We start from the raw sequence: 18,127 nt of genomic DNA on the forward strand, positions 1-18,127 counted from the left end.
AACAGTTGTAGGATGAATCATAATTGTGAATTGTTATTGAATAATTTTTGTGAATCTATTAATTGAGAGGACCATTTGGGATGAACTTTCCATCGCTACATATTGGCCCTGTCCCAAATGGCACACTTCATGTGTACTTTCGGAGTCGTGGACTTAAATTGCGCGTCCTCGCTGAGTCTACGAGTCTGTAGGTCGTCACATTCATAATTGCAACGATCTGAAGTGTGCTCAGGAGCGCCCCCTTTGTACCCTTGAAGCGGTCATCCGCGAAGCCCGCATGGATGCAGGCTCCACACACTTTAACTACCCAGGAATCCTTGCGAAAGGCCAATCAGACAACGGATTAGAGGACATTTCGCTCACAGACAATTGTTAACATGGCTGAGAAGAAAATATTTAAGTGTAAGTTTCATTACAGTTTTTATGACCTAGGTCAAACAAGTTTATACAAACATTATGGTCATTAACCTGTGGTTGATGTCTCAAACATAGGCTAATAATAGCGTGCTGAATAATACGATCGCATTATGATTCATTAAATAAATAGAACCGAATGTCAGGGCTTTATTGAGTCATATGTAACAACTATAGGCAGCATATTTCCCCAAACCTGCAGCTCCTGTCCATAACAACAACCAGACCGGCTTCCTATTTCTGGCGTGACGATCGAGACTGGCCCAAAAATACCTCTCAATGTGCCCTCGTGGACTCGTGCCAAGGGCCCTATAGGTCTGCACTACATGACGTCACCGAAGTGAAGTCCAAAAGTCCGGAGTGTGCCATTTGGGACAGGGCCATAGAAGAGAAGATCGTTTATCAAAAACCGATTCACTAGAATAAATCAGACTTTCCAACGATATGTGACAAGAGAGGTCCGTTTAGGATGAACCGTTTTACTAAAATGAATAAAATTTTCCATTGCTATAGGAGTACCGTTTTAGTAAAATGAATCACACTAGTTAGCCTGCATATGAGAGAGAAAGAGTTCTGCGTTTGATTATTCCCTTAACTCAATTAAAACAGCGATAACGTAAAATAAAAAAGCTAAACTGTTATGACAATAGCTGTTTGCTGTCATGCTGCTATTAAATGTAACTACTGTAAGTTAGCAGTATTTCTAGTTTTAGTTGGTCAATACCCAAGTAGGACCCAGAACATTATATTAAATGATGAAAAATCATGATACAGCAATACTGACCAGATTAGGTTATTTTGTTTAATATTTATTAAGATCTGAAACACATCTTGCTTCCTTTATGAAGATCTGAGAAAATAAACAGTTGTAAAGGGGTTCATTTAAACTAGGTTGGAACATAAATACTCAACATTCCTGCTGTTCTGGAAAAATAAACAAACAATGGGGTTTCTAAAGTGCTTGAGACAAGGGTCACTAGCCTGTAAAAAAAAGGATGCATCCTACTTAGCAACTCATTTGAGTGACTAATTGAGTCCCATGTCAAAATCTCCAAGCCCATGTATTCCATATGCTGAAAATTGTTGGTTCTATTTCACTGTTCCAGACCATTAGTGGCGGTCCGTACTTGAAGGTACGATAATCTCGTATCAATTCAGTCATAACTGACTTTGACCGATGACTTGTCAGAAGCTATATCAGCTTTCGAATATGTCATGTTTGGTCTCTTTGTCATTCTCTCGGAGAGAACTCGCTCGACTGTGCACAGGGTTTTGGGTTGGCATTTGCTCCCCATTGTAGCTGTGTCTCGAGAAAACAAAGATACGCAAATTTGCATTGGACTTCATTGGATTGTTGTCAGACCCATTGGTTATCCATGGTCTTTACAAACGCGGTGTTCTGGCCAGTGTGCATGTGCATAACTATTGCACTCAATTTGTGTTACATCTGTGCTCACTGGTAAACCAGGGCGTTAGTTATTGTTTGCGGTTACTGTGACAACCACTTAACATGCATATCATTGGAGTGCTATATTTATCGCTGATATTAACCCATTGGCTTACCAGGGTTGTTTTCTTAAAGGTATAGAGCTGCCTCATGTTCCACATGGTTAGGTCGTATGGACCTTATGGATACTCATGTGCAATGTCCTGCCTGTCTAGGCATCGAACATCTCAGGGAGGCTTTAACTGACCCTTGCCCGGAAAATAATTTGATGCTTTTGGAGGTTAGGCAACCAAGGTTGGCAAAATTTTAACCTGAAGTTCAAAATTTTGAACCAAGGTTCAGACTGGTAGCAAGCGCAAAACTAAAGGGCCTCCAAGGAAGAAGCAGACCCCGGATGCAACACAATCCCACCAGGTAAGCTATCTAATGCTGTGCAGGGTATTCAGGCTTTAGGCTGATTTATACTTCTGCGTCGGACCTACGCCGGAGCCTCTACGCCGTAGACTACGCTTTGGTTTTAATTTATACTTCTGCGTCGTTGTCCGCGTTGACGCACGCAGAGGGAGCATGTGAAACCCGAGGGAGCGGTTTGAGCAGACCAATCACAGCGCTTGAGTCCGCGTAGAATTGACGCGTTGTTACATTTTTGGAGAGGTGCACGTCAGGGTACGCCGAAGGGTACGCGCGCTACGGACAGCCTACGACGTAGCTACGGCGTAAGTTCGACGCAGAAGTATAAATTGGGCTTTAGTTGGCAATCTGTGCTTAACCCTTTGTTGACCAGGTTTGAACCAGTAGCTGAATGTTCTAGGGATGAACTGGACACATTATCTCTGGCAGCCTCAGATTCATTAGTCACCGATGAGCAGGACCATTATACACCCTTGGAGGAGACTTCTGCTGTGCATGCTCAGTCTCAGCACTCTCATAGTGAGGAGGGTTCAAGCATTCAAGGTGCTGGTTCTTCAGTGGCATTTGCATTGCAAGACACAATTGCAATCCAGATGGCCCTTGCTAAGTTAAGTTCGGACCTACCTTCTCCATCACTGGGGCCTTCAAACCTCTTGCGTCTTCCGGTTGTTCGACCTTAAGGATTTCTTGATACCTAGCGGTCCTGACTTTATTAAAGGAGCATTGTGTAAGTTCTGAAATTTCTAACGAAATCAGTGGTCGTTAGAGAAACTGCAGCCAGTCTCATGCTCGTTCTCGGTGCGCACGCTCGTACAAGCACGACCACAACCACCAGAGAGTTGCTGCAGCAACCACAGACGGCTCATTGAGATTCACCAGCATGTTTACAGAGGTAAGAAAAAGTTACAGTATGTAAGGTTATTGTTTGACAAACCATATTTTAGTAAAATGTTGCAGTGCTACTTTATATTATCAACTGAAGTCTACTTCTAAAAGTTTTATAACACTAGACTGTAACACACACTCCCGACACTCACAGACCTCTTATTTTGACTATTGTAGAGTAACACTAAATTATATAACTGAGTTGAAGACGTTATGCTTATTTTTAGATACAGTACAATTACTATTGTAGTTGTACTACTATACTATTTGTAGAATAGCAATAACATTATGGTAAGGTAAAGGAACTCTAACCTTGATGTATGAACTTGTCATACTTTATTTTCATTCAGAATACCACATAAACTTTTGCACTAAAAACACTTGTCATTGTCATCCGTGGGTGTCTGGATTGTGCTGGAGGCTGGTCGCTTCTTTCCATCCACAGAGTCCATTTGAAACACTAACGTTACTGCTAGCGATTGCCGCTGCTTACTAATGGCTGCCTTACGGATGTAAGCCCAAGTAGACGAGAACGCGCATGAAGTCACATTTTGTGAATTTTCGCGCCAATTCGAACCCGAATCCTCCCCACACAATTGAGCCTACAGGCTGATAGAGGCAACCGTGGTCGATATTAAAGCTCCCGTCGGCAACAATTTTTTGATCATATTCAGTGAAATCGACACTATAATCTGACAGAACAACATAAATAAAGTGGTTTTAGAAAAAAGACCGAGCTTCTAACTCCACCTGGAGCGTGTTATTTGTTTTGGAAAAATCCACCCGTCCCGGATCATCGGGTCCAATCAGCGCAGGGGGGTGTGAGATCTGACTGTCAATCACAGGTCGTGCACACGCCACCCCTCGCGCACGTTACAATCACACGCACACGCCTGAAGTTCGCGCAGTAATGAAGAGTGATGGCGGAAAAGATTCCAATTCCTCGGTTAACCTCAAGAGCTAGGAGGTCAAAAACAACACAGGAAAAGAGAACACCTGCTGAAAATAAAGAAGTAAAGAAAGAAAGTGCGTAAATAAACCAGGATCAACATCGGATCGGCATTTGAAAGGTGGAGAGATTTACGTGATTTAATTGGGTTCAAGCTGGATGCAGAGCTTGCAACATTTCTTCTCCACAGGTAATTGTGCTTTATCAACCAGTTACTTTATTTCTTAGTGTTATAGTAATTCCACAGGTAATTGTGCTTTATCAACCAGTACCTTTATTTCTTAGTGTTATGTTAGTAATCTAAGTATGTTTGCCCTAATGTGTTGGTATGGATAGCTAACGTTAGCACTTGTTGGGCAGGTTTGTTTGCACTGAAATCCGTGTGAATGTAACGTTAGGTGGATAAACATGTCCAGATGAAGGGATAAAGTTCGGCTTTTAGGAAGAATCAATGCTACTCTCTTTCTTACGAGAGTAAGAACAGTAGTAAAGCTACTGTTATTGTATGTGCTATCTTACTAGCTCTGATATATAAGCAGTAGAAAAATGTACAATGACCATGTCTGCCACATACAGCAATAATAGCGTTTCAGACAGACGATGGTGTTTATTTACGTTTAATTGGTGGGTAATCCATTTCGTAACAATCTACTCCAAAATGACAAAACAACAATAACAAAATACTTCATGGTGTTGATGGATGCTGATGAGACGGGCGCGTTCACAGAAAATCTGGTGCACTGGCACTGACGAGCACGAAGCCACGAACTCGGTGGGAGGGTATTCGTTGATAGTGGGGGAGGGGCATGAGAGTTGTAAACATTCAAAATTTTGCCTAAGTCCACTCAATCTGCTGACTTGCCGACTGGAGCTTTAAGGTATCATTCTTTCTATTACATTATGGTTGGCTCATAAATGTATAAATGAAAACGCTATCTATTTTTTTTAAGTAAAAAGCTACACATAGCCCCTTTAACGTTGTTTTCTCAGCATTTCGATCCGCACCTTCTTCCAGACCGGATCGAGTAGCACACACTTTAGCTGCAATGCCTGAAGCTCAGGAGACGGGGCTCGATAACATGCCTCCTGTAGAGCCATGTATCTCTTCTTTGGTGGTATCTCCGGATGAGGCCCTTAAGCAGCAGTTACGCTGCCCCAACCTGGAATGCAGGCATACTGATGATCTATTGGTTTGTGTGTATAACACTGTGTCAGGATTGACTCGTGTTGGAAATTCAATGACTCATCTTCTGCTGGCACTTCATTCGACCATGTCTACAGCAGCACCAGATAATACTGCATTGGAAGTTCTTGACGCTTCTCTACAGGCATTGGGATCAATTGCCTTCTCCAGTGGAAAGTAGGGGTGGAGCAGTACACAGAAGTCACGGTTCGGTTCATACCTCGATTCAGACATCATGGTTCGGTACGAGTTCGGTACAATGGAGGGAAAAGCAAAACAAAAATGCAGAATGCAATTTTTTTTTATTGTGCATGTCTCAGGCTGTACCACCTAGTGTCATACAGTCTCTCCCCTGAGCTATAAAGTGTGTAAAGTCAGATGTAAACAGGAAACAATAAGTACCCCACATCATCACCAGACTCCATCTGTAACTTGTAAAAAAAAAAAGACAATCAGCTATAAAACCGAAAATATGAACCGAAATGAAAATTCTGGGCCGAAACCGAAACCGAAAATTTAGGAAGCACTTGGCCGAAAACCGATACTGAAGTCGAAAATGGCTTATTTTAAAAACTTATACTAATATATATATATATATATATATATATATATATATATATATATATATACACAGTACAAAACCTAAAATAATTTTAACAATAAATATAAATAATAATACCAAATAATATTATTCTTCAAGTTTTATGTTCCATCAAATAAAATAGTTTTTTAACAGTAGTGCAAAAAGATCCACAATTATCTGAATAACTGCACACAAAATCACAGAATGGCAGTGGGCCTCTATTCTGCTGCTGCATGTAAACAATTTTTTACTTACATTTTAAATTGCTGTGCAAAACAATCCAAAACTACAGTGCAAAAACAGCACTAGAACTTAATCCAAACTCAAACTGTAAACAACATGTAAGCCTATGCAGCCTTAGGAAACACAGTTGTGCAGTGCTACGCAAATTTTAATGTAACTGCTATACACAGAAAATTGGACTTGGGGTCTTACATGTGCTTCATGTGGCACAATAGCACACACACGTAAGGTCTCTCGCTCTCTCCCTGTCAGGCGTGCGCACGCTACACGGTTTGGAGCACGATCTCTTGCTCGCTCGCTCTTCCGGGAGATTTGAACTAATTTGCAGGCATCAGGGAGCCGCTATCAATATGCGGGAGACATCCCTATCTTTGATAGGCAGACACGTGATAACAGCTTGACCGTGAGTGAAACCTAAGCGCTTGCGCACGGATGGGAGGGTGGGTGACATTCATTTTCGGTTTACGTTTTCGGCTGTTTTTTTTTATTTCAGCTCCCCGAAACCGATAATGCCATTTTCGGCCGAACATTTTCGGCAGCCGAAATTTCAGTGCACCCCTAGAAAATACAGTATCTCTTATTTATGAGAGTGCAAATTACATAGAATAATAACAAAAAAAATCTACTTAGACGAGACATTCCCCCACAAAAGCTAAAAGAAAGTATTCTTGCTATTAAGTGTGACAGGCATACCTTTACCAACTGGCAAATTTGGTAACTTCAGAATAAAGATTAAGGAGTAGGGAGGAGAAGTTGGACAGTTTTTTTTTGTCTCGTTCCAGTGATTGACACATCTGGGTGTTGGTGTCGTATATGCGTTAGCATTTGAGATTTATTTTCCACTCAGCAGTTGTCCCACCCAACAACTGCTGAACAACGCCGACACACAGTCCTCGTCTTATCCACCACTCTCTCTTCTGTACTACTGTAACTGACTGGGAAACTGAAGTTTTCCCAAACTTGAGATCTTAAAGAGGCCGGTGGGCCCTCTAATTCTTGTGGGTCGCCACCACTCGCCATACTCATCCTTAGTGCTGCTATCTCTGACTCACCTACTGGACCGTCGACCTGACAAAAAACTGCATATACCTGTAGGCGGAGCTCGGCTACATAGGTGCCAATCAGAGCTTCAGAGCTAAGGCGGGGCTACAGATTAGGTGTCCCTAAAGAATCCGCGTATCTAACAGTAGTTCCGCATTATATTACATTAATTTGCATGTGAGTTTTATTTATTTTTATACCGTGTATTCTCTGTGTAAATTCATGCACCGAACCGTGAAGCCCATACCGTTTCGGTTCAATATGAATACATGTACCGTTCCACCCCTAGTGGAAAGGCTCTTGGGTTTGTTACGCAGACTAGACGGCAACTGTGGCTAGCTCAGTCCAAGCTTCCAGAGGTATGTCGCAACAACCTTCTGCAATTACCTCTATTGCCTGGTCGTGTCTTCGGCCCAGCTGCTCAGGAGGCTCTTGAATGCACGGGCAGCGGAATACAGATCCCAGCATATTGAGCGAAGTGAGAGTTACCCTGCACTGGCTGCACAACGAGTGTCAGTTCCATTAAGTTCAGTTAATGGAATGTTCAGTTCACGTTTCAGAGCAGGACGTATCAGTTCAGAGTTCTTCCATTCGGCCTCTCTATTTCTCCCCGGGTCTTCACACGCGTCGTGCAGGTGGCACTGGAACCACTTCAACGAGAGGGCATGCTGATCCTTCCGTATCTGGACGATTGGCTGTTGTGCACCAGGTCACCTCAGCAAGCTGTCGACAACACGCACTGTCTGTTGTCTCATGTTTCTGCACTGGGTCTGAAGTTGAATTTCCAGAAAAGATGCCTAACTCCAAGTCAGTCTGTGTGCTGTCTGGGCATGCAATTGGATTCCTGGGCAATGAGAGCTACCCTCGCCGAAGGCAGGTGTTGCAGACAACCTTAGTAAAGTTTCAGGTCCATTGCAAGCTGCCCTTTATCAGCTTCCTAAGACTGGCAGGTCTTCTGCCAATTGGGCCACCTCCAGCACGCAGGTTGGTGCAAACCACAGATGCCTCCCTCAGTGGGCAGGGAGGACTTTGTCAGCACCAAGGTATTCGGGGCAGTTGGGACCCACAGTTAAGGACTGTTCATATCAATCTGCTGGAACTGTGGGCAGCCACCCTTTTCCACCCTGAGACATTTCAAGCAGGAACTGTCAGGGAGACACATTCTGGTAAGGACGGAATATACCACAGTGGTATTTTTAATCAATCACCAAGGGGGCACCAGGTCCCTATCCTGTCTCCAGTTGACAAAAAGGCTTCCGTTGTGGGCAAATAAGTACTTTCTTTTAGTCAGAGCAACTTGCATCTCCGGTCGCTGCAACAGTGTGGCACTGTGAGTCAAGAGCACTGTGGCATTCCTTTCCGGACAGGCTGAAGCTGTGCATCTGACCCCTGGGGTTGAGAGGGTGCTCTCTCAGTGTTCAGCAGGAGTAAGGAATACAGTTATGCGTGCTAGAGCACCTTCAACATGTCGTACTTACACCAGTAAATGGAAACTGTTCGTCTTTCGGTGCACAGATCGTGCTCTCAACCCAGTTGATTCTCCCATTAGTGTGGTGCTGGACTTCCTGTAGTACTTGTTGGATACTGAACGCTCTCCAGCCACACTTAAAGTGTTTGTGGCTGCCCTGTCTGCTTATCGGGATCCTATGGAGCAGGTGTCAATTGGTGCAAATAGGCTAGTGGTGGCTTTCCTTAAAGGTGACATATTATGCCCCTTTTCACAAGATGTAATATAAATCCCTGGTGTCCCCAGAATGTGTCTGTGAAATTTCAGCTCAAAGTACCTCCCAGATCATTTATTATAGCTTGTCAAAGTTGCCCCTTTTTGGGTGTGAGCAAAAACGTGCCATTTTTGTGTGTCCCTTTGAATGTAAATGAGCTGCTTTTCCCTGCCTCCGTTCAGAAGACGGTTAATAGTTTACAAAAGCTTTGGATACTCCAGCAATAAAAAACGCAAATTTCACTCATCCAAAATCTCAGAAATAACTACCAGTAGCAGAGTGAAGTGAAGTTTTACGGAGAGACTCAGAAAGAGGTTGCAACTTTTAGACTGCCTGGACGTTTCTGAATGGTTAGTGGATACATGTATGTAGTTGTTGTGGAGTTACATTGATTCATCTCATCGACTTGCATGTACCGACATGTTTAACTCTTAAACAAGTAGACACGGTTCCATTGAGATCTTTATAACACAGCTGGGATATTTTTTTTGGTCAAATAGTGTTCTGTGCTCGTCTGTGCATGCTTTGCTCGAACTTTTGCCATTTCGTTAGAGCTGGATGCTCTGTTGTCGCTTGAGAAAAGCAAATGACTGCGCCATGGTTGGAAAGGTGCAGATTAAGGGGCGGTAATAATTAGATCCCCTTCCTATGTCAGAAGGGGAGCGAAATCTGATCGTCTTATTTTTTGACATGCTTGCAGAGAAATGCTTGCCAAAACAAAGTTACTGGGTTGTCACATTTCATGTTTTCTGGGGTGGTAGTAGATTCACTGGGGACCCGATTATAGCACTTAAAAACGGAAAAAGTCAGATTTTCATGATATGTCCCCTTCAAGGGAGCTGAACTGCTAAAGCCACCAGTACGTGTAGTGTGTACCCAGTGGGATTTACGGGTGGTGTTGGACAGTTTGTGATCAGCACCTTACAAACCTATTGAACAGGCAGATATTAAAAGCCTTTCTCTGAAGATGGCATTTCTGTTAGCCATAACATCAGTCAAAAGGGTCAGTGAGTTACATGCTCTGTCAGTGAGTCCACAGTGTCTCAGGTGGGGGCCAGAGGGCAATCAAGTTACACTTTGGCCGAACCCAGCATTTCAGCCCAAGGTTTTGTCGCCTCAATTAACAAACCAACCCATTCAGCTGGCCACGTTTATACAAGAGGACAAGGCGGCCCTATGTCCAGTGCGTATGTTTAGGCAGTATGTATCAAAGACTGCCCACTGCTGTACTACTGACCAGCTTTTTGTCTGCTTTGGGCCCGGAAGGAAAGGTGCACCCTTTTCAAAGCAAAGGCTCGCTCACTGGGTAGCGGACACTATTGGTGAGGCATATCGTTCAATAGGCCACATAATGCCTACATCTGTTAAAGGGATAGTTCACCCAAAAATTTTAATTGGCCCATGATTTACTCACCCTGAAGCCATCATAGGTGTATATGACATTCTTCTTTTCAGACGAATACAATCGGAGTTATATTAAAAAATATTTATAATTTATAATGGGAGTGAATGGGCACTATTTTTTGAAGTCCATACAAGTGCATCATATCCATCATAAAAGTGTCCCAAACGGCTCCGGGGGGTTAATAAAGTCATTATATAGATCAGTGGTTGCTAGTCGTAACCGTGGTTCTATAAATTGTAAGACCGCCAGAGTCTCTGGTCACTCGGATTGAGAATGACTAAGAGACAGACCGTGACGTATTCAGAAGCTGTTGTAGTCATGTGTGACTGAATTGATATGAGATTCTCGATATGGGGGCGACTCCTTCCACCATGTATTGACTGTCTCTGGCGGTCAGGGAACATTCCAAACATTTAAAAAAAAACTTAATCTGAACATTAGCAAATCATTCTTAGAACAATTTTTTGTTAGTTGTGTGGCTAAATATACCTGTACATGTGAACAGCATCATGATTAAAAACTTTTTAAAGAATACCGTTATGACCGTCTTAGCCTATCACATAATGAGGTTTCCTTTGCTCCAAAGAGGACTGAAACACTCATGAACAAACATTGACCGTATCATGTTAGTGTGTGGGATTTTATCAAGCACATCAGTGTTCTGTGTAGTTTCCTCAAGTATACAGACCTTTCGAGATGCTCAATGTGGGTGGTAGCTTGCTATTTAGCCGGCAGCTATCACCTTGCAACTCTACTAAAGCTTAGCAGAGATGAATCAATATCTGAATGGGAGACTCCTGGGTAAACCTGGATGTTATTTAGACCAGCAGGGGGTTTGTGAAGGTCCCAAAAACCCTAAAATCACAGGGACACTGTGCTGTAAAAAGATGAGATGTTGAACTGAGGTCCTGACTCTTTGTGCTCATAGAAAAAATCTCAGGGTGTTTCTTAACATTAGTAAGGGTTTAACCTGATGCCCTAGCCAAATTTGCCAACTGGCCAGCTGCAGCTCTGTAAGGGAATGTGGGGCAGTGTCCCACCCAAATCTTCATCCAAAACATAGACCTCTATATAAACTGAACCAATAATAAGTTGTAAATTCACTGTCAGACAAAAAGGTACAAAAGCTGTCATGGGGCGGTACCCTTTCAAAAGGTACACCTTTGCCCCTGCTGTTAGGGGATTTACAGTCAAAGACCCAGAACTAGAAATGATTAATTAAGACAAGAGTCAGAATAATAATAAATTAAAGGAAATTCTGCTGTTTCATCTGCAGAAGTCAGCTTCAAGACTCACAAGGAGTTCGTAGGCCGCCCCGTTTACAGTTACAAAGATCACAGAAGTTATACCCTTCTCCAAGGTCTAAGCTATGTCCTTGCTTCAGGTGAATGATTGGCTAAGAAATAGATAAACATAGTAATTTTCCACACATATATACAGATAGATTGAAGCATATCTCCATCGATTATGCAGCTGAAACTCGGACCTTGAAGTTAGGCACCTCGTGACCTTCCAGGACGCAGATTTGGGTTGCTGGGCGCAGGCCTGTCCAAAACAAGAAGTCGGTTAATCTCCAATAATGCCAGTGGTTCCTTAACCTGTAACAAAAAAGACTAACACACACACACCGACACACAGCTTTTCCAAGGTTGGATTTGGCCAGGCTCTAAACTATACTAAACTATAAACAGGAGAGTCAAGATAATACGTTCTTTCTCTCAAGGATAGGACACTTTAGTCTAAATGGAAAGTAAGGCTTTAACTTAGAAATGGTCCCTTAAACTATAGACTTCAATGACCCCTGTATGTTTTAACGCATGTTGAAGACCTTTCTCAAACACAAAACGAGTCCATATTTCATTTCTGGAAGCCAGGCTAAATGAGCAAGTACTGTTACTGCATTCAGATATAAAATACAGACGTTAGAGAATACATGAAAAGAACATTTCAGGAAGAACACTGGTAACTTCTATAACAAAGTAAAATCTCATAAGCCTAGAGAAGTCATTAAACTCATGTGATATTTAGGAAGGACCAATATTTATTAATACCTTGATTATAATCACTCATTAGATAAATATTTAAGCAGCAGTAGATTCCAGATTCTCCCCTTCAGGGCATATTAGTATCTTAAAGGTAGGGAAGGTAATTTTAGAGAGGTTAGCAATAGCAAGATAGCTTTGCAAGCATAAAGCTGCATCCCAATTCACATACTATCTATCCTAAATAGTATTCGAAATTGGAATTAGTGTGTCGCAAATTGTAGTATGTTGAAATGAGTATTCCAAAGATACCCGAATGGGCTACTTTTTCGTTTAGAATCCGAAAGTCCAGATCTGTGCATACTCTCAATGGCTAATATTGCCCACAACCCATTGCGCGTTGGACGAGGATTCGATTAGAACTACAAACTTGAATAAAAAGTGTTAGAAAACTACAAACATGACGGATGTGCGAGTCCGACAGTTAAAGCTCCAGTAGGTAGCTTTTGTAAACAAATATTTGTTAAAACTGTCATTATGTCCTGAAAGTAGAATATGAGACAGATAATCTGTGAAAAAAATCAAGCTCCTCTGGCTCCTCCCTGTGGTCCTACTGCCATTTGCAGAAATACACCGCTTCCGGTCAGAAACAACCAATCAGAGCCAGGAGGAATGTCTTAGCAGTGGCAATCACGCTCGTGTACGCGCACCCCTCTCTTCCACAGCGCGAGCGCGTACCGTCGTTCGTGACTCTCCTGTTCGAACTCGTTCATCCAAATGAACGAATCTTTTTTCGAGTCATTTCGTTCATTCAACAAACGAAATGACTCGAAAAAAGATTTGTTCATTTTGAACGAGTCTTTTTAGGAGTCATTTCGTTCATTCAACGAACGAAATGACTCGAAAAAAGATTCGTTCATTTGGATGAACGAGTTCGAACAGGATCACGAACGTGCATCACAGAACAGAGCAAGGCGAGCATTTGTGCTTATAAAACTTAAAGTTTTTTATTTATTTTTGAAATGACCGATCGTTTCGCTAGATAAGACCCTTATTCATCGTCTGGTATCGTTTAAAGCCCTTTGAAGCTGCGCTGAAACTGTCATTTGGTCCTTGAAACGTTTGTGTCCTATTGAAGTCCATTATATGGAGAAAAAGCCTGGAATGTTTTCATCAAAAACTTTAATTTCTTTTCGACTGAAGAAAGAAAGACATGGGCATCTTGGATGACATGGGGGTGAGTAAATTATCAGCAAACGTTTTTTTTAAAAGTGAACTAATCCTTTAACGTTATCTTAGTAGCTAATTATAACTTATAGAAAGAGTGCAACCTTATAAAGTTACATGTATTGCAAAATACATAATGATTTGAGGACCAAGTTTGTAGTCAAAGTATGGGCAGGCCATAGTCAATGTATAGCATATTGTTGATGTTTCGTCCCTATTAGTGAATGTTCCATAACTGTTTATAATCCGCCGTCATCGGTGGTCCTGCTTACTAGCCTGCGCGTTCACGGCAGGCTCCGCTGTGGGGGAGGAGCTGTGGATGGAGGGCTGTAGTGCAGCAGAGAGCAAGGGGGCTGGACCTGTAAGTTGTGCTTCTTCAAATTTTCAGGCTAAGTCAACATTTTCTCAAAACTCCCTACTGCAGCTTTAAGAAGAGAGGTTTATAAAGGGGTTTGAGTGATTAATAATCAGTATATAACCTGACAAAAATATATTTATTCAATGTTATCCACATTATATTTAATCTGCAACAGCACCAGCAGTTGAACTTTTGTAAAGATACGTTTGGTCATTAACTTTTAAATGCATTATTATGCAAATTGAAAACACATGAGGAGAGTCTCCACATGAAAGAGTTACGACTGGCAGATCAACATGCTACTACATTTCTCTCCGAAATGGTAGGAAATTAAATTAAATTGAACATGGAGGATTTTAACTGCAGTTTCAATGGTGACAGGATGCACGTAACTAAGCGGCAGAGCTGTCAGTTAAAGTTAGGACGAAGTAGTATGTCCCAAAGCTTGTCTACTCTTCTGCTACACACTCAAAGTATGTACTTTTTATTTACAAAAAGAGTACATACTTTTAGGGAGTAGTAGGCTATAAGTAGTCGAATTGGGATGCAGCACAATCCCACCCTCCCTTCAGAACGTCTCCAAAGCCACGCCTCCCCCAAAAGACATGAACGCTCACAGCAGAGTCTGCAAAGCATCACGAGAGGTGGCGTTAAATTACCTCATATCTCAAAGCACATAACATTACAATAATAATAGGGTTGGGTACCGAAACGCGGTGCCAATAGGGAACCGGTTCAGACGTAAACGATAGTAACTAGACCGAATAAGAACGAACATTTCGGTGCCTGATTTCGGTGCCTGACTCTCTGTCTTACATCGTTTCATGAGGCACACCCACGCTAGGTCTCTCGCTCTCTCCCTCTCCGCTTCTAAGGGATTGACACTTGCCAGCCCCGAAAAGTTATTAAAGATATCGTTAAAGAAGTCCAAGTGACTACAGTGGCTCAATCTTAAGTTTATCAAGCGACGAGAATACTTTTTGCGGCAAGCAAGTGTCAATCCCTTAGAAGCCTATGGAGGAGTGATCCAGCTCTCAGATTTGATCAAAAATATCTTAATTCGTGTTTTCAAGGACTGATTAAAAGAATTTTCCTACCCTACCTTTAAGGCAATTCTATATATTCCGTGTATACTTCTAAACAATGCCCCCAAGCCAAGAACATTTATCACAGTGAAACACAAGTTAAAAAACAGTTTTAAACAAGTTATCAATCATAACAGGTTGTTTAAAGAAAACCTTTATTTCAGAAAAAAGCAGTCATTTTGCATGAAGTAAGGGCCACTGCTTACAATGGCATTAAGGGCCACAGTCCTAAGGCATTAAACACCATGAAATTATATTTCTCATTAGATTCAAATGGGGCCTTTTCTCCCTCTCAAACAATTGTTTAACTGTATTATTTTATTATTGGATAATTTTATTAATATATTATTGTACATATTATTATTATTATATTTGTGATGTTGCTCATGATGTTATATGTTCTACATGTTTCACTGGAGGTGAATAATGCTTTAGAGGCAGCCAGGTCTGTCTGTGGTACACCAGTGTGCTTTCTTCAGGATGGTGGGGGTTTTGCTTTCTGACGATATTCTGGGATGTGGTGCAGAATCCACCCGGCAGGGGCCAGGAGGGCAACGGCAAACACAGACATAATCAAGAAACTTTGCTGCAGAAAAACACAGGAATACACACATGAAATTGAACAGCTTTACATAGCCTACTTACAGAATTTGCACCACTATTTAATTCAAAAACAATAATATTGTGAAATAATATTATTAAACTGTTGTCTATTTTAATATATTTTAAAATGTAATTTATTCCATTCATGGCAAAACTGTATTTTCAGCTGCCATTTCTCCACACTGTATTTTTGTTTTAACAATTATCTCAACTATTGGAAGTAAAACTCAAAAAAGAAACAAAATATAATAAGTTGAGATTTTTTACAGTGCGGCTTCAGAAATAACTCCAAAATGTTGATTTGGTGCTCAAGAAAGATTTCACATTATTATCAATGTTAAAAACATTTGTGCTGCGTGATATTTAAAAAAAATAAAAATACGGGATTCTTTAAAGAACAGAAAGTTCAAAAGAACAGCATTTATTTGAAACAGAAATCTTTTTAAACAGTCCTTTTTTTAAATATCTGTACGGTCATTTTTTATTTAAATGCATCCTATATGGCTTAATAAAGTAAATTCTTTTAAAAAAAATAGTATACACCCCATATACAATGTATATATCTATCTATATATCTATATATATATTATTTGAAATAAATGTGATGTTTTAAATGTTTTAAACTTTATTTGACATTGTAATTCCGTTCTTGTCCAAACACAAGGATTATGTTCTCCAATACAAAGAGTCATCCGAGCTAATTCCACATTCAAAATATTTGTAAGCCTTTTCAAAATTGACACAATTCAATTAATAGTAATATCCATCAAATTAAATGTGTTTAAATTTAAGTTTAAGATTCATAGAAATTTTCTTTTAAAATGTTTTACTCATTTAATATTCTTAATTCATAATATGAACGGATTATTTAATTCAATTTGATTAAATTAAACTATTAATTGAAATGCATACATCTTGAAAAACGTTTTTTGAGTGCATTATCTCCATTGACCTCAGTTAAACTAACTTTGACTTATCCCATGAATCTTTTTTTGTAAAAGGATTTTGTAATTGTTTCACTCACCCCAGGTCCAATCTTGCTTTTGGGTGGCTTGCTGTAGATGCTGGAGTTCCGTTTCTGGACAATATCCCTCGCCCTGCTGACTGTCCCTGGATGCACAGCTCCCCTCAGAAAGCCCAGCATCCCTCCAGCTGTATGGGTCAGCACTAGTAAGTCTGGATGCGTCTGAGAGAGTTAAGGGAGAAGGAAAGAGGGGATGTTCATTGAGTGCAACGGCTGGGTTTCCTGCCTCAGGACTGCTGAAGAGAAAATAGATGTATCCTGTCATATAATGGACTTTATCTTCCAAAACCAGCCCACTCTTTGGGAGGGGCCTAGAAAATACGACCCCCACTTTTCTTCAATGCCCCTTTCAACAAGATGTGAAATGAAACAGTAGCATATAAAGTCATTATTTATCAAAGAACCAAACATGACATATTATTGTCCTTGATTTACATCAACTCAGACCCCTAACCCATAAAATTATAAAAGGTTCTTCTTAACCTTAGACAAGCTATAATATGTAGTTATATGCGTAAATATGTTTTCTTCTACAATTAATGTCTTGTGTGATTTACACCATGGTTTGCAGCCGCTGTTTGACAGCATGTGAGTTCACAGGAACATAGGTAGCCAAGAAACACCTGGCTCTCTTAATGTGCATTTAGGGCTGTCCGGCTGTGTCCAGTACAAAGAGTTACAAATTACAAGAGATCTGATTAGAGGAGCAGATTAAAGGGAGATAAAAGTGCAGAAAGTAGTGCAGCTGGCTGTGTGTTCTGTCAGCTGTCAGTATGGCCTGTGGTATTGCGACTCATTCATGCTGGTGATCACATTACAGAGGCTTGTCTTTCATGTTAGAACACCGCTTGCCATTCAACACTTCCACAGTTTGTCCACAGTGGATACACCCTACTCTTTGTTTGGTTTATGTACTGGGTGTGAGCAATCTTTTTGTGTCCTGTTATTATGCTATTTTGATATCTTCGGTGGAAAGAAGAAGTTGTGACTGATGATTTTTCCCCTCCCAAAAACCTACTGATCTGAAAACCTGATTAAACCTAGTGATTAAACCTAGTGATGTGAAACTAGGGGGGGGGGGGGGGGGGGGGGTGGGACGTCCTGAAAACAAGGTAGCTTTCACATCATAATCTCCATACCAGTCTTTGTTGATGATAGTGAGAGGTGTGTATAAAGTTATTGAAATGACAAATAAGTATTTTTTTAATATATATTTTTTAAATGATTTTAATATACATTTGCATAAATTATGAATGATGTCATGAAGATTTATGAAAAATTAGGCCATCATTTGAAGTCACCTCATGGACATATAGTTCAATAATGTGGTGTTGTCGCCATCCAATGGAAAAAAAAGCCTGATGAGTTTTATATATATATATATATATATATATATATATATATATATATATATATATATATATATATAACTAATATAGGTTATTATTATTATAAGTTTATATTATAACATATAATATATTATTATAATACAATGTATAAGAACAGAATTTATTTGTAATAGAACCTTGTCCTTACTGTCTCCTTTGATTGATTTAAGAAATAACA

At 40.7% G+C, this 18,127-nt stretch overlaps 1 protein-coding gene across 1 annotated transcript; it reads right to left on the reverse strand.

The window, feature by feature from the left end:
- Positions 1 to 15,257: 15,257 nt before the first annotated feature.
- Positions 15,258 to 16,792, reverse strand: LOC143729622 (uncharacterized). The gene is made up of 2 exons (XM_077220955.1): positions 16,562 to 16,792; positions 15,258 to 15,520 (listed from the first exon to the last, which is right to left on the reverse strand). Exons 1-2 carry the CDS (start codon positions 16,679 to 16,681, stop codon positions 15,410 to 15,412), a joined length of 231 nt encoding a protein of 76 aa, XP_077077070.1. The 5' UTR covers positions 16,682 to 16,792; the 3' UTR covers positions 15,258 to 15,409.
- Between the last annotated feature and the right edge of the window lie 1,335 nt (positions 16,793 to 18,127).

Source organism: Siphateles boraxobius, unplaced genomic scaffold (assembly GCF_051911475.1).
Source record: "Siphateles boraxobius isolate OS27281-9 unplaced genomic scaffold, OSU_SipBor_1 8, whole genome shotgun sequence".
NCBI classification, from domain to species: domain Eukaryota; kingdom Metazoa; phylum Chordata; class Actinopteri; order Cypriniformes; family Leuciscidae; genus Siphateles; species Siphateles boraxobius.

Excerpts from the sequence above, each read along its gene's own strand:
- LOC143729622 (XM_077220955.1), bottom strand. The coding sequence starts at position 16,681 with ATGCTGGGCTTTCTGAGGGGAGCTGTGCATCCAGGGACAGTCAGCAGG. Across the intron at positions 15,521-16,561 it reads AAAGCAAGATTGGACCTGGG|CAAAGTTTCTTGATTATGTC; the intron begins GTGAGTGAAACA and ends GTTTTTCTGCAG.